The following is a 27,221-nucleotide window of genomic DNA, read 5'->3' as shown; positions in this document are numbered from 1 at the left end:
ACAATATTCCATTATTCTTTCTGTACAACGCTAAAAATATATATAGCTCGACAATTCGTTCACGTTCAGCGAAATGACAATAACCGTGATATGATACAACAAAGAAATGCATAATTGGGCTGAGGTTGGCGAAACATAGCGTAAATCCAATGTTGTACCAGGTCTTTCACCAGTCCGACCAGGAAGAGCTTTGTGATTGGTTCTCAAAGAAACCGAGGCTGTTCTCCGATTGGTTCTCAGAGGAACAGAGGTTGTTCCTGTCCGGTTAACAGACGGTATGTAGAGGCTGGCATGGTCTTCAGGTGAATCTGCCAAAAAGATGTAGAAAATACAGGAAGATGTTAACAATAGAAGCGTTGGGTTTAAAATGCCGCCGATGCGCTCCAAAACTAAACACGTTTGACTTCCAGCAGAAAGGTTCAAGGATTGATTATCAGATGTTTACTTTTTATAGACAATGGTAAATGTACTGCATTTATATAGCGCTTTTCTAACCATGGCCACTCAAAGTACAATATTGCCCATTCATGCACACATTCACACAACCATGCAAGGCGACAGCCAGCTGGTCAGGAGCAGTTAGGTGTCCAGCACACATCTAGATGGACACGCCCACTTGTGATGTCATAAGAGCCCGACTTTTCAAAACGGCTTACAATGGCCAACCACACCCACACCTGGTGGCATGTCATGGGACCTTTAAGCGTCTTGCTCAGGGACACCACAACCCGTCGAACTAGCAACCTTCCGGTTACCAGCCAACCCCCCCCCCACCCCCACCTCTCCGACGGCGTTGGTCAGGATGCTGATGATCTTCTCGTGGGGCGTGGCCACCACGCTCTGGCCGTTGATCTCGATGATGCGGTGGCCCACGCGGATCCCCCCCCGCTCTGCAATTCCCCCCCGCATCAGGCTGCAGATCTGGGGGAGTGAGGAGAGGCGTGCTGGGGTAAGGGAACCAGGACATAGCATCTGGGTCTGAAGCCACTTTGGACCCAAGCCTCTGCTCAATAACATCAAAATATAATATGGATCAAATGTATATTATTAACTATATTTTGAACGACTCATGGTCCATTAGAACATATACAAATACATACAGCAACACATAGACAAACAACAACAAAAGCAATTTAAAAAGGCAATGATATATATCATACATATTTATATAAGCTCATGAGCGGAATGAACCGTTTAACTCGTGTCGCTGTTTAAATGATTAGAGTTATGCCAACGGTGGATTGATGTACTGATAATATTAGGGTTGTTTTGAAACACATCGTGTCCAGATGAAGTTGCTGAACATTTATTAACGCACACTTCCCACACAACAAACAAAGACTTCAGGTCATCTGGGAGGGAAAGCGTTTTAAAATGCAGAGAAAAAGATGACAATAGGGGGGCTTTGAAGCTTAGATGTGTTGAAGTGAAAGTGTATATTTTACTCACTATTCCGTCCTCTACGCTGAAGCCCAGCTGGTACTTGGGGTCCGGCCTCTTGATGATCGCCATGGTGACCGGGGGACAGTGGACGATGCTCAGCTTCACGATGGTTTGGTTTTTTAAGTCCTGCAATACAGATAGAGATTAATAATTGGAAAAACTAGGATGAGTATTCTTTTTTATTTGGTAGTATGTGTTCCCATTGCCCGCTTCAAGGTCAAACTACCACTTCTCTAACTTACGCTAAAACGTTCATTTTACATAAAGACCATGCTTAATCGTTAATGCGTTTCCTTTGTGGTATCAACCTTATTTCCAAGTTGTGTTGCATAAGTCACCGCTGAGCTTCGAAAAACCAGTGCCCTCTAGTGGCCATTTGTGAAATCACAGTCATGTGAACACTGGTCCGAATAGCAAGCCCAGCAAAACACATCTTCCACTTTTACATCTTCCACTTTTCAGTTCTGCTTCTTTCTTAAGGTCACGTCAACGGAACAATCAGCCTTCAAATTACCAATCGAAAAGCAGTCCACAATCCTGTGACTAATGTGATTAAAACAAGGAGAGGAAGGAGAGCAACGTATTTACATACTCAAATCCATCAAACAAATAAAGACAGAAACACCCACGTCTGTTTTCCCAAGACAGGCTTGGGAAGTTTCGCTTGGGAGTGAAACACCAGGTCTCAATTCTAAGTCCTCAGTGTTTAACACATTTAGCAGACGCCTCCGGCCTTAACTCCTGGTTCCTCTCCATCACCATGACGATGTCCCGGGACGAGTCGCACGACCCCGGGGTTCAAACCCAGAACCTTCTGGCTGTTTTTGTTTGAAATACGTTACGCAGAGTGCTAGTCTAACAAAACAGGATTTGGATTAAAATCCACGTCGGAAGGGAGACAAACTAAGATCTGGGTTCACTTTCTTGACCTTCATGTTAGTTCAGATCAATCACGTCCCTTGAAGCGGGGATCTGTGAGTGCGTCATCGGCGAACGAGAACTCAACCAGCGTGAGAAACCTGTAAACAAGTACCCTAATTAACTTTCTCCGACGAGCTGGCTGTCGCCTGGCATTGTTGACTCCACCGTCGGTGTGTGAACCGTTGTAAGTCGCTTTGGATAAAAGCGTCTGCTAAATGCCCGAATCGTAAATGTAAATGTACCACAGTATGCCTGCTGAACCCCAGACTAGCAGAATGTGGTGGCAGACGACTGCAAGCCAAACACAGCTACAGATGGATACACCGGCAGCACCGTTTCAACCGCCGCTCTAACGCTCACACCACAGAGGTTTGCTAGGCTCCAATACTCAAGAAAATAGATTAGCTCAGCGCTACGCTCTTACTTTTCTTTTTGGGGTTTTTGAAAAAGAGAGCGAAAGTAGCAAAAGTGTTGACATGTTGTATTTACAACCCCACTATATTTAGGAACTATAAACTATTCTCTGAAAATGTATGGTGGACTCGTCAGTGTGTGAACCGTTTAGTAGTCGCTTTTGTCCAAAAGTGACAACTAAACGCCCTCAATGTAAATGTATATGTACCACAGTGGCCCTAGTGGCCCCCAGCCCTCATCATAACGCTAAGCGCCACAGCAGTCCCAGTGTTCCCAGTGTTCCCAGTCTCACCCGGATGACGTTCTGGCAGGAGGCGATGGGCAGGCCCACCAGGCTGGTGCCGTTGACCGACATGATGCGGTCTCCGATGCTCAGGGCCCCGCTGCGTTCGGCGGGCCCCCCGTGCAGCAGGTTGGCCACCACCACCGTGGGCAGGATGGAGCCCCAGCCCGACTCCACCATGGCCAGGCCCAGGATCTCCCCCGGGCCCTTGGAGATCAGCACCTGGGGACGGACAGACGGACGTGTTGAGGGGGATCCTCAAGGATGTTTCTCGGTTTTTATCTTCACTCTTTATTCTTATTTTGACCCAGAATTATCTTACTAATATTCAGAGCTTTGAATTGTTTCAACAAATGTTCACAATGACTTACTGGTAAATGTTGTTGGAGTGAATTTACTAGCTTTAAAATATTTTTTTAGTTGTCTTCACACAAATTCCTTCTCATAATCAATTAACAGTGTATTGAGTTGTGTGGGAGTGGGCAGGTCTTAGACAATCTCTATTTCTTTGCAAAAAAGGTATGACATGAGTAGAAGTACTTGTATAAGTATTCTCTTTAAGATCAACACATTGGCAGCCAGCAGATCAAGCATCCAGCCATAACGTCAGACCGAAGCAAAGCTCACGTCTCTGATGTTCTGGGAGTCGGAGAAGTGGGCCAGGTCTCCGTTGTAGAGTTCCTGGGCTCCCAGGAAGTCGCTGTAGTCCCCGGGCCTCATCTGGCTGGCCTGGATGCCGTTGGCCTGGAGGAACTGCTGGTAGGCCACGCCGAAGGCCTGCCCGATGGCCTGGGCGATGGTCTTGGCCTGGGGGAGAGAGGCTCATCGTGAGGACCACGCTGGGACACACTATGGATGTTGTGGAAAAAAATGTCCTCGTTCTCCTGAAAGTCGCCGAGTGGAATAAGAACTTCACTTAAATATTGATTCACGTAAAAAAATACTTTGAGAAATGTCGCCTTATTTTATTCTTCTTAATATCGATTAATATAAACAAATACTCTGAGAAATGTCCCCTTATTTCGTTCCCCAGTGCTACATGTCTCTCACACATCTCCAGTGAGATGTGTTGTTTGTGTACTCCCACTGAAGCCCATTTTGAGTACAAAGATCGTCCACATAGAGCTGTCCTGAAACGGGGGCAGTGATCATCAAGGGACCCCCCCCCCCCCCATTTCTCTGGGCTAATTAGTTTCCAAAAGAAGCGGTTGCTTTGCCTTTTGAGCTCTGCTTGGAGCGGATAACCAAGATGGCAGCCTTCACTTTCCTCTCAAAAGCAGCTCTCAGCGTGTGCTGCGGCAGACGGCTTTCAAGCCAAACGCAGCTACTGTGATGGGTACACTGGCAGCACCGTTTAAACCCCCCGTTCTAACGCTCACACCACAGAGGACGCTAGGCTCCAATACTGGATGAGCTCAGCGCTATTAAGCCATTATTTCAGGAGGACTTTCTTCTGAGCTTTTCTTTCGTTTTCTGAGAAAGGAAGCAAAAGTGTTGAAATTGTGTACTTATGTAGAAACTCTATGTAGAAACTATTGAAAATGAAAATGCAGAAAGAAGATGACAAGTTTCTTTTTTGTTTTGTTTGGACTGAAATTTAACCGCCGGACCCCCAAATCCCACCCAAGCAAAGACCTCGGAGGATCCACGTCGACATCAGAATCCAACAACGGCCCACCAAAGGTTCCAGGGGGGGCTACTCACGTCCTCAGAGGAGAAGACGTGGCAGACCATCGAGCATTTCTTCACGGGCCCGGAGGAAGAGGAGGAGGACGAAGAGGAGGAGGAAGGGGGGGGCGGCGTCCCGTTGTCGGCGGGGGCCTTGGGACTGGGGGGCTTCCTGCGAGCCATGAGCACCACGATGTTGTTGATGTCTGCGATGTAGGAGATCATCTGGAGCGAGTGGTCCATCATCGCCTCCTGGGGACGTCGACCCAGGGAGGGGTTCAACCACAGAGGAGACGTTTGTTCGATTTTTCCATGGTAGCCAAATGGGATAGAAGACATCATTCACGCATACAGACACATGCATACATAGCATCTAGAATTAACAAGGATCATGTCTGAGTGTCTATGGGCGTCGTCAGGCACTTTTTCCAGCTTTCCATGGCTTACTGCCCTGCCTCCCACTCACCAGTTTTAAGTCCAATAAAATATATTTTAAATTAAAATGCATGCGAGTAGGACGTACCTGTGTGTCAGCGTTGAGCACTTTGATCCTCTGGGTGGAGATGAAGAGATCCACCTCCACCATTGGCTGAGACTCTCCCTCGGGGGCCTATAGGAAGAGACGACCACAGCCGTCATTCCTTCTCACAGGGGCTCCGACAGTAGACTTTGTTCAACGTGCTGAATATTATACTAGTATGTATTAAACTGTTGCTGTGTTACTTCTAAAGGATAAGGAAGGGAAGAAACTTTTACAACCGTTTTTTTAAATTTCACTGGCAAGCAGTAGGGAAGTGTTGAATCACTGTCCTTAGGTAGCAGGTAGGGGTTGGACGGTGAATACAGAGACAGGTCATTAAGGACAAGGTAGGGGTTAGGGCCTCTTGCTCTACGATGTCTCCAGGCAGACATCGAGTTTAAAACCTTGTCCCCTTCAGCTGGCAGTCGGACACCCCGACCAGTCAGATTTCACCACGACCAGCCTCGTCAGCTGAAGGTGTTCCCATCCCACCCAGTGTGTGTGTGTGTGTGTGTGTGTGTGTGTGTGTGTGTGTGTGTGTGTGTGTGTGTGTGTGTGTGTGTGTGTGTGTGTGTGTGTGTGTGTGTGTGTGTGTGTGTGTGTGTGTGTGTGTGTGTGTGTGTGTGTGTACGCTGACCTTGATGCAGTCCACTGCCTCTTGGGCCTGGGTCATGCGGGCGTTGGTGGACAGGTTCTTGTCCGAGCGGATCTGGGTGGAGCCCAGGTACTTGGCCCCGAAGATGATCCCGTCAATCAGGTCCTCCGGGTCACATGGGCCAGGCACTTTGAACAACAACAACAACAACAACGACGACGACGACGACGACAGGAGGAGAAGAAGGAAAACGCACAAACACGATGTCAATCAAACCACGATGACCGGATTTAACACAGTAAAACATTTATATTTAAACAGTATTCAGGTATTTCTGATGATTTCTTACCATCTTTATAAGCAGGGCGGTAATCCTCACTCTTTAAATCAACGGAAAAGAAAACAGCAACACAAATAAATAATAAGTGGGACAGAGGAACAGAGAAAAACGCAACGGAAGACTAAATAATAACCAAAAAAATGATATCTGCATTTCAGATTTAAGTTAAGACTTTGAGTTAAGACTTTTACAACTGAACCCAATAGCGATATCAAAAGCAAGCTTTTAAAAAGGCTTAACACAAATAATTAGTTGGGTAATTAGGTCTTAGGTAGTAATAACTAATTAGGGTTGTTACTCTGCGAATGCATTTAAAAAAGTTAATCATAGCGTTTTAATTCAAAGGAGGGAAAAAAAGAGAAAACGCAAGGAAGAGAAAAAACGATCAAAAACAATAAAAAACACGATACATTAAAAACATTTACACAACAAAGACGGCTTTACTGCGGTCACTGCGACCTGCAGAAAGCAAACGACCCGACATCACCTCCCCTCCTCACCTCCTCATCGCCCCCAGAGGCCTCCTCCTCCTCCTCCTCCTCCGCCTCCGCCTCCGGCTCCCTCTTCCTCCACACCGGCTCCGAGAGCTGGTCGCCGGGCAGCGAGGAGGCGTAGGAGCTCTCCTTGCGCGGGAGGCGCCAGTCGTTCCTGTAGTGGCGCCAGAACTCCTGAGCCTCGTCCTGGCTGTAGGACACCGACACCACCGCGTCCACGTCCCCTCTGGGGGACGAATCGCTGCTGCTGCTGCAGTGGTGGTGCTGGTGGTGGTGGTGGTGCTGGGGGGAAGGCGTGGCTGCCATCTCGGTACACTCCAGCAGACCCAGCAGGTCCCTCTGGTGGCTCTCGGAGAACAGGAGCCCCGTGGTCTCCGCGGCGGCGGGGAGGCCCACGTCGGCTCCCGAAGGCCCCCGAGGCCTGGTGTCAGCGGAGGGGGGTTGGTGGTGGGCGTAGGGGTCCGGGTCAGAGGCGGAGGTGGCGGGCTCCTCCTCGCCCATTCGCTGGAGCCGATTGAGGAGGGCGTGGATGTGGGTGTGGTCCTCATCGCCCGGGGTCCTGCCCGCTACCGGGCGGGCCACCTCCTCTACCTTATCCCCTACCTCCTTAAGGACTTCCTCCTCAATGGCCTCCGCTGTGGCGGGTCTCCCATTCACCTCCGCCTCCTCCTCCTCCTCCTCCTCACCTCCCCACAAACCCAGCTCCTCCGTCTTCCCCCCCGCCTGCTGCACACCCGGCGGCGGTGTAGCCACGGATGGCTCGCTCCGATCTGACGGTGTAGCCAATTGAACCAGCTGCCCCACCTCCACTTTAACCCCCTGCTCGCCCCCCTCACCGGCCCACACGCCCAGCGCCTCTACCATCCCTTCCTTCCACGCGCCCATGGGCGGTTTAGCGGCGGCCGGCTCCCTCGAAGCGGATGCTGGAGCCATTTGAACCAGCGGCCCCAACTCCACCCCCGCCTCCTCTGTCTTGACGCCCTGCGCCCCCAGAGACGAGGGGAAGGGGGCCTCGTCGAGGTCCTCCACGGCGCCGGCGTCGCTGGAGCTGTCGGACCTCCAGTCCAGAGGGGGGGGCTCAATCAGGCTAAAAGAGTCCAGGGGGTCCGCCGACGCAGCGGGGGTCTGGCTGACACGCTCGACGCTGGGACACAGTGTGTCAGCGAGTCGGCCCGGGGCTAGGCACACTGGCGGATCAGCAGGGCGGCTGAGGTCTGGTTCCATCTCGCTAAAAGGCCTGTCGTAGGCATTAACGGCGTGGGAGTACGTGGGTAACTTCGGGGGATACTGTTGTGAAAACACAGAACGTAGGTTTAATATGTACGTTGTAGCATAGGGACTGCACAGATTTGGGCGAAAGGCATAAACGCATTAAAAGAGTGTGGGCCTTGCCACAACACTTTGCTGTCAAGTCTTGTCAAAGTGCACATGACTCTGAGAGCAGATGGTTTAGATAGCAGAGGTCAAGGTGCAGATGTTGGGTGATAAGGCATCACACTGTGAGATAGGGTGTGTGAATCACTGTCAGCTGTAATAATTGACAACTTTTAGAAGTTATCAGTCTAAAACAACCCTAAAAACGAATTAAAAACGTTAGACAATCATAATATACTCGATACATTATAATGAGTGCCGGGTTACATGTTGGAAGTCAGTGATCTAGAAATATATTAGCCTTACTTAGCTCAAATTAGCTCGTCACTGAATGAATGTGCTGAATGCAATGTCTTCCCTGAATGCAAGGCAGTGGGTTTTTTGAACACATTAGACTTGAATATCTTAGGTTAAGAAAAAAAATTGTGGGCAGAAAATACTTAGATCACTCACCGGTTAGCTGTGTCGCTATGTGTTGGTTGGCCTGACTATGTATTTATATATACACGACTTAACTCCCATTGAGACCGCGACGTGGTTTGGTGTAAAACTAGGTCGTATGTTTCTCAACAGCCAAGGGTAGACCTTCGCTCAACTTTAGTCACCCCACATAACTCCAGTGCGGCTCAAGTGTCTGTAAAAACACGCTATATCCTCTCCATCCAGACGGATCCAGCTGCTGCAGCCACCGACGGGACAGCGACCACGTCGACACACTGCGCATGCGCGACAAGACCGCGTCAAGCTCAATCGATTGTCGAAAAAGTGATCCAAGTAAATTTTACTTCATGTTCACTTTTATTAGGAGTTAGCATCAATTAAAAATTACCTCCATAATTCTCGCTTTTATATGGCCGTATTTTACAAGCTATTTCTGAATCGCTTCAACTTACCGTAGTGTGTGTTAAATGGATCTTTACAAAATCATCCAAAAATAATATATAGGAATATCAGCAAAACATATTTAAGTTTATGGACTGAGTTGACACTTAAATAAGATTACTGAAGGATACATTCAAGAAAACGGATTCACTATTTACAACCCTGGATGACATAAAAATGTCATAAAAATTCACATTATTGAAATGTCAATATTCTAGTCATGCATCAGTCAATTCAGCATTGCATGTGCAGATAAATATCGACTCATATTATGAAAAATTCCTCATAATAAAACAATTTCCGTTGAAGAGCGGAATTAGGGTCTCTCTTCCACCCACAAGATCAAGATCAGTTGCAAATCATCAATCTAAATATTTCATCAATACTGATCCAAATAAGTCCAGAGAAACCATCACTCGCAAAACAAAACAATGAAAACTCTCTTATTGCTCACTGCTGCTAGCGTTCATCTGAATCAAGCCAATCAGAGACGCGATGGTGCCCATCAACCCCACCAACCAATCAGGAAATTTCCCCGCCCACAGAAACCCAGGAGGCATCCAATGAATGGCGTTGCTGAGATCAGCCATGCTGCTGAGAATAGCGAGCATCTCCCCCCGCATCTGCCTCCGGAGCTGAGATCGACTGGAGGTTTCACTGTGAACACAAAACTGTTTTAGTACGGGGTGGCCAAGTGGTTAGAGACCAAAGGGTCTGGGTTCAAACCCCAATGTCCAGAGTCTACCTGTAGGCATCTCTGAGCAGGATACCTGACTCCTCCCCTTGACCCCTCCCCTACCATTGACCACATGCATCCTTCTCGTTCGCTCTGGATAAAAAGGGGTCTGCTCAATTATATCCAACACATCACATGGGACTTTGTGTGACTATGCTAAACTTTGTTAAAACAAACCTGTTTGGTTTATATTGGAGTTGTTTGTTTGTAGTTGAAGAAAGACATTCACCGAACAAACATTGGATGAATACTAAATGTAAACACACCAGAGTCTATATACTGTCCTATACTGTAGCCCTCACAACAACAAAAAACTCTGCCACAGGCTTTAGGCTGCTCTAACCAAATACACCCTTTACTGTTTTAGTCATGAAGCCTTCATCCAAAGCGGCTTCAGATGTCAGTAAGGAGAAGGTAGAGGTAACGGCGGGTAGCTCAAGGATGCCCACGGTTTGACTGCGGACACCGGGGATCGAACCCAGCACACCAATGAACAGAGAACGTCTGAACTGGGAAAAGCCTGGCTTGTGTGTGTGGTACCTGCTGGCCTCTCCAGAGCTCCCACACGTCCTCAACCTCCTCTTCAGCAGCACAATAAGTCTGATCGACCTGGGAGAGAAAACATTGAAGAAGTTTCACTGGGAGGGACGGCGAAATAACTGTTTTGGACGCCTTTGCGCTGTAAAAAAACAAGATGCAAATGAGCGATGCAGGTCAACACTCAATGCAAACCGGCAATTGCGGCTTATGTTGTGTTGAGGGTTATAGCCCTACTACACACACACAAAAACACACTTTTATACTACACACATAGGAATGGTACATTCACTTACTGTACCGACAGCGATATATTGTTTCTCTTCCTTTGTAAAAACTTACTGTCTGCTAAAGGCCCTAAATGTAAATGGGAATGTTCACATTCACGATCAGAGAGTGCACCTCCCTCATTATCATGTGACACGCACACACACACGTGGCTGCGTGCACACGCACACATCACACAAACACACAGGGGTCCCCCCCGTCTCACCGGAGTGTCCCCAGCACCAGGGAGGCCCCCCAGAGCGCGGTGCTGAGCAGCCACCAGCGCTCCGAGCGGGCGGGGATGAGCTTGGCGTCGGCCGCCCAGGCCACGTGCTCACAGGGGTAGAACAGCTGGTCCGCCACGTTGTTCAGCACCGAGATCCAGCGCAGCCCGCCGTCGGACCCCTGAAGCAAAGTAGATATAGACTGTAATATTATAGAAATCTTAATTATATAAATATAGAACTGTAGATTTGGTGGCCGCTTTTTCCCAAAGCAGGGATCGACTTCACACAGTTCTTGTTTGTATACTACAACCCTAGCCACGCACACGCACACACACACACACACACACACGCACCTCAGTTTATTAAGAAGAAGTGCTTTTTACTGTTGAGTTTTTCATTCAGCAGACTTTTTCGTCCAAAGCTTCTGAAGATATAGGTCAATAATTGATGAGCATGTAAGGTTAAGGTATCTTGCAAGTTGGCCTACTGGAGAGAATGGGGCTCTCTACACTGCACCACTGACCTGCTTTCACCTGAAGAAGAACCCATGCAGAGGACAAGATAAAGGAACATAGCTATATTAAACACAGAAGAAGTGACAGAAGAGATCGAATCACTGCATGACTGAAGGCAGGGCTTTCTGAAACTCACCTCCGGTCCGAGGCCATAGCTGCGGGAGTAAGCCAGCATGGACAGATCATCGAAGAGCCGTAACACGGTCCTGCAGTGACTGAGTTGAGCGGAGAACAGCAGCAGACGGTTGCCGACGTCCGAGGAGGAGGGTCTCCCGGGTGGCGTCTTCTGGGACAAGACCCCGCCGACCAACTGGGACCCATAGCAGATGGTCCTGATCTGCATTTGAACAACACAAACGGTTATCGCCGCACCTGCTTTAAATGTCATGGAGTTTCATAGCCATAGCATATAACATATATTTGTGTAGTCCTACCGTATAGTAAGTGCATATCTCTGGATACAACTAACATACTTCCAAAAGTCCAACAGTCCAAACAGTGCTGTATGAGGTGAAAGGTAAATACTCACAACTTTATCTCTTCCTCTGTATGATTCAAGTGTAGTGACCAGTGACTCCAGAGACTCTTGCATTTCTGACAGCTGGACTACACTTGTTTACCAAACGAGTGGCCTCAGAGAGACAAGGATAACTTTCCTGCCTCAAAGGTATCCAGCTATGCATTGGGGCAACACAACAGACTCGCCGTTATCTTAGCCTCGTCTGTCACCGATCCTGCAATAGGAGGTCGATTTGGAGCCGCCCAGACAGTAAAAGTCGCACAATGATAAATCGAACTTTTCACCAAACGTGCGTAAAAAATGCCCGAAAAAGCGTAAAAGAACGTTAAAGCAAAAGTTGGGGTTGATTTAAAAGTTCGAAGGAAACCTTAAACCGTCCAACTATTTTAACCATTTTATCATCATTTAAATATGCAAGGCATTTAATGAAATATGTCTGGTAAGATACTTTCTTTCCAATTCATATACCTTGGATACCCGCATGGGACGCAGCAGTCGGTCCATAGGAGGTGCAATTGCCCCTCCTATGAAAACACCATAGTGAGCGTGGATTACGAGTCAGTTGAAGGTCTTCTACGTGATATTGTGATGAATACTCAAACTGTTATTTACACTTTAACTAGACATTTGGAAAAAGTTATAATACGTACAATTCCCTTAAAGGATGGTTTGTTTTCTATAAAGATCAATGTTGATGCTCCGATCAGCTAAGAAGTAGTTCTCAATCGAAATAGAGACAGCGAAACTTATTACAAGAATGTTTTATTAAGAATAAAGGAAAAATATGCACCTTATTGATGCCAAGTAATGAACAAAGAATTGAACAAATAGTGTATTTTTTAAAAAAAGCAAGATTACAAAAAACTGTACAGTCGATATTCTCAGTTTGATGGCATGTGGTGCTGCCGTGTGTAGGTCGGAAGTGGGTATGTGTTGGTGTGTGTGTGTGTGTGCGCGCGCGTGTGTGTCTGTCTGCTTTGGTCGCTTGCTCTCTGGTCCAATCCAAGAACGACTCTCAGTTAAGTATGAGTTCCGCGATGAGGCCCCAAAAACGCGAAGGCCCAAAACACAAGGGGCCACAGATAGAGCAGGGTACCGCTGGATGTGAACTTCAGGCTTCAGGGAAGGGTATCGTTATCATAAACATCTATGAACAGAAAAACAACAGTTCCATGAAATAGACAGCCTCGATCAATATTTATATTAGTTGCAACATGATAATATTATTGAATAATATAATTAGTTAATGTGAAAAATGGCTGTAGGCCTTTCTTGTAGGACCTAAGCTTGTCGTGATTGTTACTAGTCGCTTCCAGTGTCGAATTATAATATATGAGAATATAACATATACCATATATAAAACTCACCAGCAAAGTGGTCAATGTCGTCATAAATGTCCCCCTCCCTGTTGGGAACAGCAGGTAGAGGGTTAGACTGAAATGTTAACCAAACAACCAGAACCAGGATAATACTGTTCCCCGCCATCTAGTCAGGATGATCTGAGATGAATGAAGGAAATGAATGAATCAAACACTTACATTTGGAGAAGAAGAGCTCGGGGGACATAGCCAACTGTGAAGAGGTAGAAAACAACCATAACACAACTGCATTCATAATTATTCGAATTGAACATGAAAATCACGTTTGTACACACATGCTCTGCGTAACGATGAGCTATGAGTATACTGCATGTTGAGGGCGGGTCATCCGTGTTTTGAACATACATTTGCCTATGTGGTTTCGGCACAGCGCCATCTTGTGGTTGGTGAACTGCAGGACGTCCAGGATCTCTCCCTGGGCTATGGCCAGCTCCTTCTCCTTGGGCCTCTTGATCTGTCCGTTGGGGTCCACCATCATGGTGTGCAGCACATGTACTGGCCCTTCAAACTGGGAGAGGAGCGGCAGGGGACGGTTAGTGTGTCACTGGCAAGGCTTCAGACAGGGGGGCCGGCATGGGTAGTGTTTATGTAGGGGGATAGTCTGTGCCTTGCTCGAGGGCATAATGGGTCATTTTTAAAGGGATTCTCAATAATATGATAGAAGATGTTGAAAACTGTATACATCTTAATGAAAACACACCGGTTATAACACGATAATAACAATATGGAGTAAAAATAACAATGAGTTATTTCCATTCTAAACTCATGAAAGTCAACGTCACTTGGTTTGTTATATTAAGTAAGAAAGATTAGGGAATGGCATTGTTTTAGATAGGAAGTGAATATATTTACCTTAAACTTCTTCTTCAGCTCCTGTGCCACAATTGGATCAAAGCTAAAAAAAACAACCAAGCAAACATACTTAAGATACCGATAAACTGGTGTTAATATGCTCATACCTCCTAACATTATATAATACATCTTGTGCATGAAATATTATCAAGTAATAATTGATAAAACTCTGTGGAATTGTTAATAAGATATAGTTGAGATGTTGATGATTATGTGAATAGGACTAGATTCTGTAGATACGTGACAAGTGAGATGAATGCAAAGAGCCACGACCGGAGACACAACAGGCAACAGATTATAATGACAGCTGGGTTATAGTACTTATTGATTAGTGGGTCATTGTGTATTGCTGTGGTTGAATATTACTTATTGATAGTGGTTCATTGTGTATTGCTGTTGATGATACCTGCACTCAGGGGGGGGTGGAAAATCGTCTGGTATCTCAACATCATCATAATCGTCTGTGAGAGAGAGAGAGAGAGAGAGAGAGAGAGAGAGAGAGAGAGAGAGAGAGAGAGAGAGAGAGAGAGAGGGAAAGAGAGAGAGAGAGAAAGAGAGAGAGAGAGAGAGAGAGAGAGAGAGAGAGATCAATGTTACAACATATTTCAAAACGAACAGTGGCATTTGATTCAATAAAAAGCATCTGTGTTTAAGACCGTGTTGGCCACTGTTTGACTCACCATCATCATCATCCACACTGTTTGGACATGTAAATATAGGTCAAAAAACATGTAAATATAGGTCAAAAAACATGTAAATATAGGTCAACAATCAGAAAAAAATGTTTGTATTTCTTCCTTATGTGTATTTCTATATTGATACGTGACAAATATAACAAAACAATTCGTAGTGTGGGTATTGCTGTGCGTATGTGTATTTGTGATTGTATATTTTTGATGTGTGTGAGAGAGAGAGAGAGAGAGAGAGAGAGAGAGAAAGACTGTGTGTGTGTGTGTGTGTGTGTGTGTGTGTGTGTGTGTGTGTGTGTGTGTGTGTGTATATTTCTGGTGTGTGAAACAGAGATAGCGTGAGCGAGAGAGAGAAAGTTTGTGTGTCTGTGTCGTGTGTGTGTGTTTGTGTGTACACATGAGTATGATATTGTAGTGTCCCGTTCATGTCCTCACGTGTCTGTGTGCGCGGGTGAATCCTTGCCGAAGCCCCCCCCGAAGGCCTGGGGAGGGTCCGGCGGAGGAGGAGGCAGGTTCATGGCCTGCAGCCCCTTCAGCACCTGACGCTTCACCGTCTCATAGTCCACGTCCATGCAGTCGATGCTCACGTAGCCCCCTGCAGGCCGGGACAGGACACTTCAATAACACACACTGAGTGTGCACTGCAAAGCTAGCCAGCCCCTCTCACACACACACACACACACACACACACACATACACACACACACACACACACGCGCAGGCAAGCATGCACACGCATTGTGCACACTGCAACGCTAGCCAGCCTCTTACACACACACACACACACACACACACACGCACGCAGGCAAGCATGCACACACATTGTGCACACTGCAACGCTAGCCAGCCTCTTACACACACACACACACACACACACACACACACGCAAGCACACACGTCTGATTGTTTGCATTTAGGAGTCTCCTCTGTCCTAGACGCCACATCTCATACAGCGTGTCCACCACAATCCACCCCGCTGATGAGTCCAGCCTCAGCCATGCGTGTTTTCATGACTCACATTTGCCCGTCTCCGCGCGGACCAGCCACTTTCCGCCGGGGTTATCTTTGGCCCGGAGGATCTCCAAGCTGTCCCCTTGGCGCACCGCCAGGTCCAGTTTCCCGCCCTGCCAGTCGTGCCGGACCCTGGCTATGTGAAGGACCTCCAGCGGTCCCTTCAGCTGGGGGGGGGGGGGGGGGGGATCCCAGGGTTAATAACTGTTCTGTTTTGGCACCGCACCGGTGGAACGAGCTCCCTGCCGATGTCAGGACCGCAGCGTCGTTCACCAGCTTCCGTGAGCTCAAGACTCACCTGTTCAGAGTTCACCAAGACTCTGTCACCTTACTGGATTAAATATTCATTTTACTAAGAATTAATATTCTCTTACTAAGTGACCCGTTATATTTCACTTGCAGTACACAACAGTTATTCAAATGAAAAAAACTCAAATACTTTTCAGAATCAAATCGGTCAGACTGCTGCAGTACCTATGTGTGCCCCGCAGGGGGCGCACACCTCCGGGCGAAGAACACTGATCTAAATCCTCGCGTAGAGGCGTGTGGTCTAGGCCAACAGACGTGTGTCAGCGTTCTAGAGACAGCGATCGGACCGCCTACCTGAAACTTCTTCCTCATCTCGTTCTCTCTCTTCTGCTGTTCCTTCAGCTCCTTCTTGTCCACCTCCAGCTGCTGCTTCTTATGCATCTGGGGGGGCTTTGTTTCTGGAGGGGGGGCCCTGGGCAACTCAAGCTCGTTTCTGTGGGCCGTGAGGAGAGACATCACACTCAGAAGGACACTATCTTCAGCAGCGGAAGTGTCAGGACCCCCCGCCGTCAAGAGTCCAGCGGTGAGGGGGTTTGAATCCCCCCCCCAAAGGCAGCGGTATTCCTGTAGGCATCCCTGAGCAAGGTGACCCCCCCCACCCCTAGCCCCTGCTCTTTCATGACATGTATCTGAATCTCTGGAAGTCCGATTGGCTAAAAGTGTCAGTTAAATCACTAAATAGTGTAAAAGTCTAAATTTAAAAAAAAAAAATTTAAACGTATTCATATTACTGTAACTTTTCTGCTCCGATTCACAATGTAATTCACACAGTATATCTAAAAAGTATTGTGCGCTAAATTGTGTTAATAACACAATATATCTCACAGTTCTGTGGCACATTCCTGAACTTGAGTGGGAATCAAACCCCTAACCCTGGCAGTGGGAATGACCTGCTCTACCCATTCCCCTTGAGAGGACCAAGACTTGAGGGCCAGGTGCTGAGCTAACCCGGACAGGGCTGCTCAGGGAAAAGCGCTATGCTGACCAGGGCCAGACATCAGGTCAGCAGATTCTCTGAGGCCTGGCCTGACATCTAGCCTAGAATATAACATGAGCTTGCAGATTGGTCTAGTTCCCAGGCTAGCTGTGAACCAGTGCGTTGAACTCAATATCCCATCCCTGAATGAAGTCCAGAGAACTCTAGTGCATTTCAAACTGTCTGTGTCGGTTGGTCATCGGACCATACGCTAAATAAATGACATTCTGTCCAGTCAGAACTGAATCCTTCCTGGTCAACTGGGGGAAAAAGAAATAGTTCACACTTACTCGTTAATACTTTCATACACTTCGCTGTCATCACTTTCCTGAGAAAAAGGAACAACAAAAGTAAGGAAGTCAGAAGTTATGAACAGCTATGATGACTGATAAACTGATGATACATAAAGTGTGATTCGTCACCCCGTTAATGTTCTGTGAACTGCCCTCGTCCCATGAGTCTGAAACACAGAGGACGTGCAAATATTTAGCTGTAGCATGTGGTTTGATTTTTGTATTTCTTCACCATTGTTCCACAGAATCACTGAAGGAGAAGGAGAAAAGTCTTACCATCTCTTCCCAAGGTGTCAACGTCATCATAAGTGTCTTGGGTCTCTTGTCTGTTGATTCTGTAGGGAAGGAGAAGGACAGATAAACACACACACTCACAACAATGTGGATTAGATTCTACTTGGCTTGAATGAAGTTGTGAGCCATATCAGGCTACTGGCTATTAGTATATTCTACACGTGAACCCCCTAAGTTGGCGCAATTTGATTGGTTCGTTATCTCGGGATATTGGCCATTATCCCATGATTGAGATCTCAAACTTGGGATATTGTTTTCATCGCAAAATGTCGCCACGTCACGCCAATAAAAACAAATAAAACCGCTAACAAAAACAAATAAATCCCGGCAAAAACGTGTTATCTTGTTTATTTTTGGAGCGTTCACGTGTAGTATACACTAAAACAATTATTCACCTTAGTCCCCGCGAATAGTGGGGAATAGCCCCCCCGAGACCGAAGGTCTTACTATCAGGCTAAATCAGGGGAAATAACTGCTTCAATAGAATTAGACTAACTTGGTTACTGGAGGTTCCTGGGGGAGGGGTTTGTGGGGGAGTCGAGGCAGACCGGGGGGTAGGGGCGGCCCAGAGATAGGCAGATTTCTGCCTCCCATCGTCGGAGGCCCTACGGGTAACACACGGAAATCCAGAGTTACCGTTAACGTCTTGAATCCTCTTTAAAGCCGCGCTTCCTACATCATCATGTCTAACCAAGAATCCTTGCATAGGTGTCGTAGTGTCGTAACGCTGTTGTAACAATCTGGCCTTATTCCAGATGGGGTTTTCCGTGATTACGATGACACACTTTAAAGTACCCATTTTAATGTTTAAAAATAAACTCGCTGTACGAAAGAAATGGATTACACATGTTATTGTTTACATGTTTATATATGTGTGTATATATTTGTGTATCTATAAATACATGAAATATAAATAAATTAAGATATAAATATATATAGATATATAATATAGGGATAGCCTATATAAATATCTATATCTTTATGGCTCAGTTCATGACATGAATATTGATCACGCCAGCTCACTTCCCTAATAAACATAACAAAATCACCAACCATGTTTCTGATAACACCATAGTGCTTCCACTATCCCATCTATACATAGTCGTCTTTTAGGTGCTTTCACTCAAAGCAAAAGCGAGTCAAAGCGCTAAGTGATGCTGAAAAACGAGCAAAGAATACAATCCGACTGCTCCAATCCAAAGTGCTCAACGACCAAGGCACACAAGAGCAGCTTTACGAATCAGCCGATCACATTATTCAGCTCCCCAAAGCGCGCTCCAACTCTTAACCGGAGCCAAAAGCCCCGAAGCGGCGACGTCCTTTAGTGACGTCACAGATACCATCCTGCTGGACCACACGGTGAAGCCGTCCAGCGGCGGACGCAGCTTACCGCCGTTCTTCTTGAGACCCGGGTGTGGCGCCGGGGGCATGGAGGTGCGCCGGCTCCTCAGGTAGGGCTCCAGGTTCACCTGCTGGGGCCGTCGGGGCTTCACAGGCTGCCGGCCCTCCGCCGGAAGGGGTTTCCTAAGGGGGGTCACCTCTGGGATGGACCCCCGGCCGGCTGGTAGCTGGGGGGGCCCCGCAGGTTGGTTGGGGGTGGGAGGGGCGCCGCGGTTCAGCATCATGCTCTGCAGTAACTCCTCCGTCTTCCTGACCCGGCCTGAGTCCAACAACGGGGAGGAGGCGGTGCCCGCCCTGGGGGAGAAGGTAGGCCGGGCGGGGGGTCTCGAGGACCCCGCCCCCAGCGGTGGAAGCTGGGGTCTGGGGGTGCCGGGCTGTTGTCCCCTGGGCTCTAACATGGGCTTCCAGGCCGGCTCTCGTTGGTGCTGGAAGGGGCCCGTCCCCGGAAGCGGGGGAGGGCCCGTCGGCGAGAGTTTGTGTCTGAGGTTCCCGTTCGCCGGCATGGTGGGGGGAGTGCCGGGCGGGGCCCAGGCCCGGGGGCCCGGGCTGAGGGGTTGAACGGGCCCGTTGTCCCGGCGTGGGGAGGCGTCCACAGAGTCTGTCTGGCGGTTGAACTTGTTCAGCAGAGCTCTGACGTCGCCGCCCTCTGCCTGCCGACGACACGGGAGGGGACAGTTTAAAGCAGCGCCGCCTCTGCTGGGTCCAGCATGAGGGCATGTGAACGGCGTTATGGCGGAGAGCGACGCAAAGCATCTTCTTTGTTTACATTTACATTTAGGGCATTTAGCAGACGCTTTTATCCAAAGCGACTTACAATAAGTGCATTTGTTACAATAAGTACGTTTGTCATAAGAAGTGAAACAATATATCGCTGTCGGTACAGTAAAGATGTTCATAGAACCAAGTGCAAGTATTACAATCGCTAGGCTAACCCATTCCCCGTGTAAAGCAACGATAGCAGCTACTGTAGATGCTACACAATTAAGTACCTTGAATAAGTTCAATGTGCAAGTGCCAGGACGTACAACATTCAATGGTGGCTGTGCATTGGTTTCTATGCAGAGTCAAGGTGAACCCTGAACAGGTGAGTTTTGAGTCTTTTGCGGAAGCTGGTGAGCGACTCTGCGATCCTGACATCGGTAGGGAGCTCGTTCCACCACTGAGGTCCCAAAACAGAGAAAAGTTGTGACTTCGCTGATCGACCTTTGCTTGCTCTATTTGCTTGCTCTTTGTAATGCACGCATTCAGAGAGAAACACAGATCCACCCACACGTACAGAAAAACACAAACAGAAAGTCACAGACAGGTTGCAGCTCCTGTTGCAGAGATGTTGCAACATGTGATTGTCCATTGCAGCCAGAGTTTCCTGTGTGTTTTAAACAGTAACAGAGTGACTTCAATGACCGTATTTCACCATGAGGCGTCTAGAATTAAACAAATATATCGACTGATAACAATCTGCCTGCATGCTCCAAATTTGTTTCATCTCACACTGACTCTATTTTGGAAACAACAACGGAAATACACATTAAACGTGCACCACACAAAGTTGATGAACCTTGGTTCATTCCCATTTCTAGCCTTCTTTCTTTCTCGCTTTCTATCTATCTATCGTTGTTTCATTCTATCTTTTGAAGCCTCATTCTTTCATTCCTGTTTCTATGCTCTCTCTTTCTATACTTTTTCCATAACTTTCTCTGAGGCAGTGGTAGAACAAAATGAGAGGACGAGAGAGTGAGACTTCAGGAAGATTTGGATATACAGTTCTAAGCGATTTAATGATCCATGTGTTTTCTCTCCTTAATAGGAAAATTGCCCAAAAGTTGTTGTGAGGTGACATGAGCTCAGATGGATGGATGTGATGAGTTATTATTCAGACGCTTAAGGGGTTAAAACTGCCATATAGATTTGTGTGGTTGAGTCTAGTGCTGTCACTATACAGAAGATAGTGTATAGCCGAACACCTCAACCACAGCTGAGATCACGTTGGAAGATGGGGAAGCACTCAGGGCCGCAGGACAAGAAAAAGACAGTACAAGTCAAACATTAACGGAGGAAGTGGGCCAAACCATACACACACACACACACTCACACCCGCACACACACACACGCACACACACACCACACACGCGCACACACACACGCACACACGCCCACACACACACACACACACACACACTCTCTCTCTCTCTATCTGTCTGGGCCACTCCATCTCACGCTCTCTCTCCCCTAAGCACTTTCCGGAAACCTCTGTGCGGGGTTGCCCATGGCAACACCCCCTCCACGGTTAGAGACGGACCAATCGGCTGCATGCTCTGCATGTGCACCACAACGTAACCTCGCTTTACTGGAACTGTGAAGCGACTGTAGCCTGTTTGCTTTTACTGAAAGTTCATGCAATAGGCCGGTTGTAGGCATCGACTTCACAAATGGCATGCAACGTTTGATATGTTGACTGCACAAATGTGTTTAATTTGTGTTAAATTTAAATGAATCAACTGCAAAATACTATATATTTCCTGTGTTTACTTCACAAACCTGACGACCACGCAAGAGAACATGAACTGACGCCAACACGCTATACTTTAACGTAATCAGTACTGTGCTGTCATCGGATGTGCACTTGAAAATAATTAACTAAAGACCAAGGGAAACAAACAAACCCCTGATAATAGCGGGTTTTTGGTTCCTTATACAACATGCGTTACACAATTAACCAGGTCACCCGCTGCTGCAAACGCACAAAGAAATCCCACGATGGAAGCCGAGCATGTGCTTTTCCTTTTTGATTCATCCGTTTTTAAAATCGACATATAGTTAAACTATGAAAGTCTTTACAGTCAACAACAGCAGGAATAAGGGTGAGGATTAGGAAGTTGCGCCTCGGTACCGTAACATGATGACCGCTGCGCAGCTAGATACCAGTTCAGTTTCAGACCGTGCACTCGGACCGTGTAAAAGCGCCGAGTGTAAGTGTAAAAGAAACCATTTTTTTGGAGAACTGGTATTAAAAGAAGAGGTAGAAAATGATGAAGTAAGAAACACAAAACAATTTCATCAAAAAAACAATATCTTTCTTACCATGGTTTTCTCCAGTGAGCGAATTTCCCCCTCGCTCGTTGACGGTTTACTGCGGCATGTTCCTGTGTTGCTGTGTGCGTGTGTGTGTTTGTGTAATACCAAGAGAGGTTGTGGTCTTTGCTATCATAACCTGTGAGCTCCCTCCTTCACCTCTTTTCAAATGAGGAAACAACGGCGTGTGGTTACAAAGGAAGAGAATGAGAAACACATTTTTTTCTACAATTACAAAAGTATTTAATGGTATTGGCTCATGACACATCCTCCTGAAAACACACAGGAGAAGCTGAATTATTTAAAATCATGTAAACAAGAGAAAATATTACATCAAATCTTTCTGTTTTTTCCACAACAATATCCTCCCACTGAAAGCTCCCCTGTGACAGAGACTGAACCATTCCATCTTCCCCCACTTGAATCCCATCACAGAACCACCTGAGGCCGTCTCCTTCATCTCCACCACCACTCCACAGACCCAACAGGGAACCCAAACGCTAGCTGGGGACTCGACCACCCATCCATCTGGAAACTGAATGCGCCGTGGTCACCCCCCCCCAGCTTACGTTTACAACCGAGACGGCCGCCAGGTGACTAGCGGGGCCCTTTCTACAGGGAAGACGGTTGTTGTTGAGGGGCAGGGGCCACAGGGCTTCCAGGCATGGGGAGCCCGGGGAACAGCTGTGCGGTGATGGCGGGGGCCGTGCTGGCAGACGTCCCTCCGCTCTGTCCCCAGGGGTCCCGCGGTGGTGGCTGCTGATGCTGTGGGGGCCGATAGGCCTGCATGGGGGGCCACACAGGGCCTTGCATGCTGCCTGATTGGGGCCACGCCGCCGGGGCTCCCGTCTGGCCCGGCCAAGGGGCAGGAGCACCTCCTCCCCCCCACTGAGGGGAAGTCGGGGGGGATAGGGTGGGGAAGGGCACCGCGAGGCCCCAGGGGCCCATGGTGGTGGGGGATGAGTAGGGGGATCCCCCTGATGGCGGAGTGGGGAAGTTACACTGGACCTGAGCAGCGGAAAGGGCTTTCTGTTGTGATCCTGTGTGGTCACAGATTCATCAGAGTGAGCATGCTGCTTTTTGCACCGACAAAATAATGTTGCATTGGGCGACTAGAGGAAGCTTCATTTGGCATCGAGCCCTCGCATGCGTCATGGGGATAAAGCCGGTGAGACATGATGTGATCATGCCCCCGCAGTCGGCGATGAGGTCATTGAAATTGTTTTAGAGCTAAACATGAAATCGGAAACTAAATTCAACTGTGTAAAAAACCCGGACCCTGAGATGAGTGTGTGCTTCATTAAGTTTAGACTTGTTGCTTTTTTTGTGTCGCCCCCCTCCCCCACAAAAAAACACTACTTTAAATATAGTTGCTACAATTTGGCTGTATGCTTCGGAAGAGGACTAGGGCCACGCATAAACAAAAATTAAGTTCTGACTTTATTCTCAGAATTCTGACTTTAAACTCAGAATTCTGACATTAATCTCAGAATTCTGAGAAAAGAGTCAGAATTCTGACTTTAAAGTCAGAATGACTCAAAAGAAAACTGGCACCAAAACAACACACGTTCCAGTTTCACTCACCTTTTGGTGAGTGAAACTGGAACATCTTCTGAAACCCCTCGAACCCGCAAGAAGTCGCTAAGAGAAGTCATCTTGGCACCAGTAGGCTAGGGCTACTGGTTACTCTGCGTGTGGTTTCCTCCAACTGCATAAAGCAAAGTGTCTCTCCCACAGAGGTTGGTCCTTACAGGTAGTTCTGACTTTAAAGTCAGAATTCTGATTTTTTTCTCAGAATTCTGAGATTAAAGTCAGAATTCCGAGATTAATGTCAGAATTTTGAGTTTAACGTCAGAATTCTGACTTTAATCTCAGAATTCTGAGAAAAAAGTCAGAATTCTGAGAATAAAGTCAGAACTTTATTTTATATTTTTTATTTTTTTGTAGCCCTAATCCTCTTCCGTAGTATGCTTTATTAGTTCTCAGTTTCACTTTTAAGTCCCTTTGGATAAAAGCCTAGACTGCTTAAAGACTACATGCGCTGGACCATTTTATCAAAGGGTTCTTACTATAGCGGACACATACTTTACATAGTGGATTCAAACCCCTAGACCAGCAACGTTAATGCCTTGCTCTACCAACCGAAGCACAAAGAGCCACAGAAAAGTCAGGATGGAACTAAGAAAGTTAAACACATGGATTACATGGGACATATTTCCCAGAAGGTATTAAGGGAGGTTGTAGCATTCCTAGCAGGAAGAGTTAAGGCTTTGCCTTCTAAAGCACTAAAAAGAAATGCATCTTGGGAACAGAGTTCATGGCCAGTTTGACAGAGACAAACTGTGAGAGAGTGCAGTTATTTATGATATTCCATAAACACAGCCCATTCCACTTATGTGTAGACCAGCCTGTTTTAATAGACATGCTATCATGCTGCCCTGGTCACCCACAGCTAAAAAATATTGATGGTGCTTAATTGCGTAGCTACGCTCCAATTCCATAGATTAATTGGTTAAGTATGACTAGTGATTATCAGCGCAATGAACTGGTTCATCTATGGTTTATCTATGATCTGAACTACTCTAGTTAACACATCTTGTGTGAGCTATAGTTAAGGTAATAAACCCATTACTATTGATTCAATTTAGCTTGTGTTTATTAAGATATGTAGCAGTTATGTTGCTCAAGGATGCCTACAGGTAGATTAGGGTTTTGAACCCAGGACATTCTGTCTGGGAGGTAAGCACACTAACCATATTGTCCACATTGATATCCTTCTTAAAATGTGTTTCAAAATAAAATATACTCTTGAATCGTTTGAATTTAACCACAGTGTGTACATCATCATATTGTTTGTGTGTAACATGGATCACCTTGCTGAGGGCTGGCTGCGATCTGATTGGCTGTTGCTGGCTCATCCAATCGGATGGTGAATATGTCTTCCAACTCATTGCTAGGCAATGCCTTGACAAGAGCAGAACAAAATCACAACATTTCAACCTTTAGACATTTAATACATTGGACTATTGGTAAAAACCCTTATCAATGATGTCAAAGTTCAATACCTAAGACAGCTCTGACTAAAAATCCACTGACCAACTCTAAGAAGGACAAGAAAATCAGGGGGAGCGAAAAGGAAATATTTCCAGTAAATGTCAAGTATTTTTACAGTGAGACCCAATTTTGGAAACTAATTTTTGAAGAGGACAGGGCCAAAATGATTGTTATTTCTGCTATGACACCTTTCAGGCTACAGCAACAAATAAAATTGCCATAGGTCCTATTTCAAGTGAAATTTAAACTGTTTAAGTATCAGTCACACACTCAGAACGTGCCACTACACACACACACACACTCTCGCTCTGTCCCGCTCTCTCTCTCGCCCTCTCTCTCTCTCTTTCTCTCATACCTCTCTTAATGGTCCTGTTGGGGAGGTTGGTTCAACCAAATCAGATGGAACCTGGAATGAGAAAATGGGCTTGACAAAGTGACCCAATAGATAAATACTGTTTGACGTATTTTACTCAATCGCTTTCCCTCATCTCTTCTCTCTCTCTCTCCCTCTCACCTCTGCTGGAATGGGATCACTCTCATCCAGAAACAAAAGAGGCTTGTTCTTGCAAAAAAGAAAAGAGAGAATATTTATCTTATTTTAACATTTGTGTGTGTGTGTGTGTGTGTGTGTGTCTGTATGTGTGTCTGTGTGTGTGTGTATGTGTGTCTGTGTGTGTGTATGTGTGTGCATGGGTGTGTGTGCACATGTGTGTGTTTGCTCATATGCATGTGTTTGAATCAGTGTAGTATGCAGCTGGTTTCTATAGAATGCCGGTGTGTGTGTGTGTGTGTGTGCGTGTAGATATGTGTGTAGCTCATGCATGTGCTGTACCTGTGTGGGTCCCTGTGTGGGTTTCTCTGAGGAGACCTGGTCCAGATCCTGGCACACCTGCTGGATGTCATCCAGGACCGGATCTGCCTGTTAGATGGCAACAACACAACACAAACAACACAATCAACACAAACACAACTAAAAAACTTAGACTGCATCAAAGCAACTTTTGTTCAATGCTTTGAGATGCATCGATGCAATTAATACGAAACCTACAACATCCATCGATTGACTACTGATCATATGCTTTAACCTATACAGTATGATCTATAATGTACCGAATCATAAGTGAACAAGGGCGTAGGAACCGGGGGGGACGGAGGGGACGTGTCCCCTCCAATATTGGGGACAGGCGCATTTGTCCCACCTAAAAATTATACCGGGGGGAGAAAAATATTTTATTTTATTTTGAATGCGCAACACAGCGTCTTGTCACTGCTTCTTATTCTAAAAAACTGGATGATTGAGCGTGCAATTAAAGAATTGATTTGATATTTATCAGTTCATTACTGCCATTCAAAATGTGTTTTCCTTTACATTTACAAATGTATCTTTTTAGTAGATTAAAATATATTTGTGAATTTTTTCAGTGTAGTTAATTTATGACATATTTCTGTTCAAACCATTAACGGATCTGTCAGGTTTCCGATATGTGTCCCCCCCAATGTTAAACTCATTCCTACGCCCCTGTAAGTAAATGTCAGATTTATGCATCCTGAAAGTTCAAGCCTCATCGCTCAATATTTCAACATCACCAATAACCATCTGCTCTGAAATGGGATACACAACTGAAGTGATTTCCAGATAACACTAATCTTGAATTACTTCAATTTTTACTCTGTCAGAATTAATCATCTGCTATGGAAAAAGATTTTGTGGCATAACGCGTTCATCCCAGGTGATTTACAAGAGGGTTTTACGGCGATAAAAGAATCCAAACCCTGTACAAAGGATTTAACGTCTGGGGGGGACACTTTGGTTTCAGACATTTTGAGTTCACCTCATGTATCCCCTTGTACGTAAAGTCGACGATGATGGATTGGAGCGTATGCGTTACCATGTTGGCCATCTTGATGTAGAACAGAGTGTAGGAGCACAGGTGCTGGAAGACGTAGGCCAGAGCTCTGGAGTCACTCTCATCCCTCCTCAGAGAGCTGATCCTTCTGGCGTCATGCTCATACATCACACACTGGAGGATTTACACCCACAGATCAGGTCAGCCAGCAGCACAAAACTGCACTTCTACTTATACTCAAATGGATGGTAACTTCTACTATTACTTGTAATATAAGTAACTGCTACTATAATTCATTGCGCATGACC

General features: G+C 46.5%; 3 protein-coding genes across 3 annotated transcripts; all 3 read right to left on the bottom strand.

The window, feature by feature from the left end:
• Positions 1 to 6: 6 nt before the first annotated feature.
• LOC307078389 (amyloid-beta A4 precursor protein-binding family A member 3) lies at positions 7 to 8,744 on the bottom strand. The gene is made up of 11 exons (XM_079740160.1): positions 8,506 to 8,744; positions 6,685 to 7,965; positions 6,194 to 6,224; positions 5,887 to 6,032; positions 5,253 to 5,339; positions 4,766 to 4,981; positions 3,689 to 3,868; positions 3,071 to 3,283; positions 1,450 to 1,569; positions 781 to 921; positions 7 to 308 (listed from the first exon to the last, which is right to left on the bottom strand). The coding sequence occupies exons 2-11, from the start codon at positions 7,900 to 7,902 to the stop codon at positions 237 to 239; spliced, it is 2,424 nt and encodes an 807-aa protein (XP_079596286.1). The 5' UTR covers positions 7,903 to 7,965; positions 8,506 to 8,744; the 3' UTR covers positions 7 to 236.
• A 147-nt stretch (positions 8,745 to 8,891) lies between these two features.
• On the bottom strand, positions 8,892 to 11,808 carry pex11g (peroxisomal biogenesis factor 11 gamma; the record flags this gene model as incomplete). Its single annotated transcript, XM_079740166.1, has 5 exons — positions 8,892 to 9,591; positions 10,211 to 10,279; positions 10,701 to 10,879; positions 11,353 to 11,553; positions 11,746 to 11,808. The coding sequence occupies 5 exons, from the start codon at positions 11,806 to 11,808 to the stop codon at positions 9,378 to 9,380; spliced, it is 726 nt and encodes a 241-aa protein (XP_079596292.1). The 3' UTR covers positions 8,892 to 9,377.
• A 681-nt stretch (positions 11,809 to 12,489) lies between these two features.
• LOC307078391 (uncharacterized protein) lies at positions 12,490 to 22,148 on the bottom strand (the record flags this gene model as incomplete). The annotated part of the gene is given in 17 exon segments (XM_079740163.1): positions 12,490 to 12,883; positions 13,104 to 13,141; positions 13,275 to 13,308; positions 13,461 to 13,623; positions 13,968 to 14,010; positions 14,374 to 14,428; positions 14,648 to 14,664; positions 15,092 to 15,251; positions 15,675 to 15,834; positions 16,271 to 16,409; positions 17,243 to 17,280; positions 17,375 to 17,412; positions 17,522 to 17,580; positions 18,036 to 18,144; positions 18,930 to 19,590; positions 22,022 to 22,111; positions 22,113 to 22,148. Coding segments are annotated over 17 exon segments (1,869 nt in total). The 3' UTR covers positions 12,490 to 12,854.
• Between the last annotated feature and the right edge of the window lie 5,073 nt (positions 22,149 to 27,221).

The sequence above is a fragment of the Pollachius pollachius genome, assembly GCF_949987615.1.
Source record: "Pollachius pollachius genome assembly, chromosome: 7".
NCBI lineage: Eukaryota > Metazoa > Chordata > Actinopteri > Gadiformes > Gadidae > Pollachius > Pollachius pollachius.
Note: the sequence above shows the minus strand (reverse complement) of the source record. Positions and strands in the feature narration are given on the sequence as shown.

Bases quoted from the DNA above. Each gene is read 5' to 3' on its own strand.
- LOC307078389 (XM_079740160.1), bottom strand. From the start codon at position 7,902: ATGGAACCAGACCTCAGCCGCCCTGCTGATCCGCCAGTGTGCCTAGCC. The intron at 5,340-5,886 runs GTCAGCGTACAC...CTCTTCCTATAG, and splicing joins AGGCAGTGGACTGCATCAAG to GCCCCCGAGGGAGAGTCTCA. The intron at 3,284-3,688 runs GTGAGCTTTGCT...GTCCGTCCCCAG, and splicing joins ACTCCCAGAACATCAGAGAC to GTGCTGATCTCCAAGGGCCC.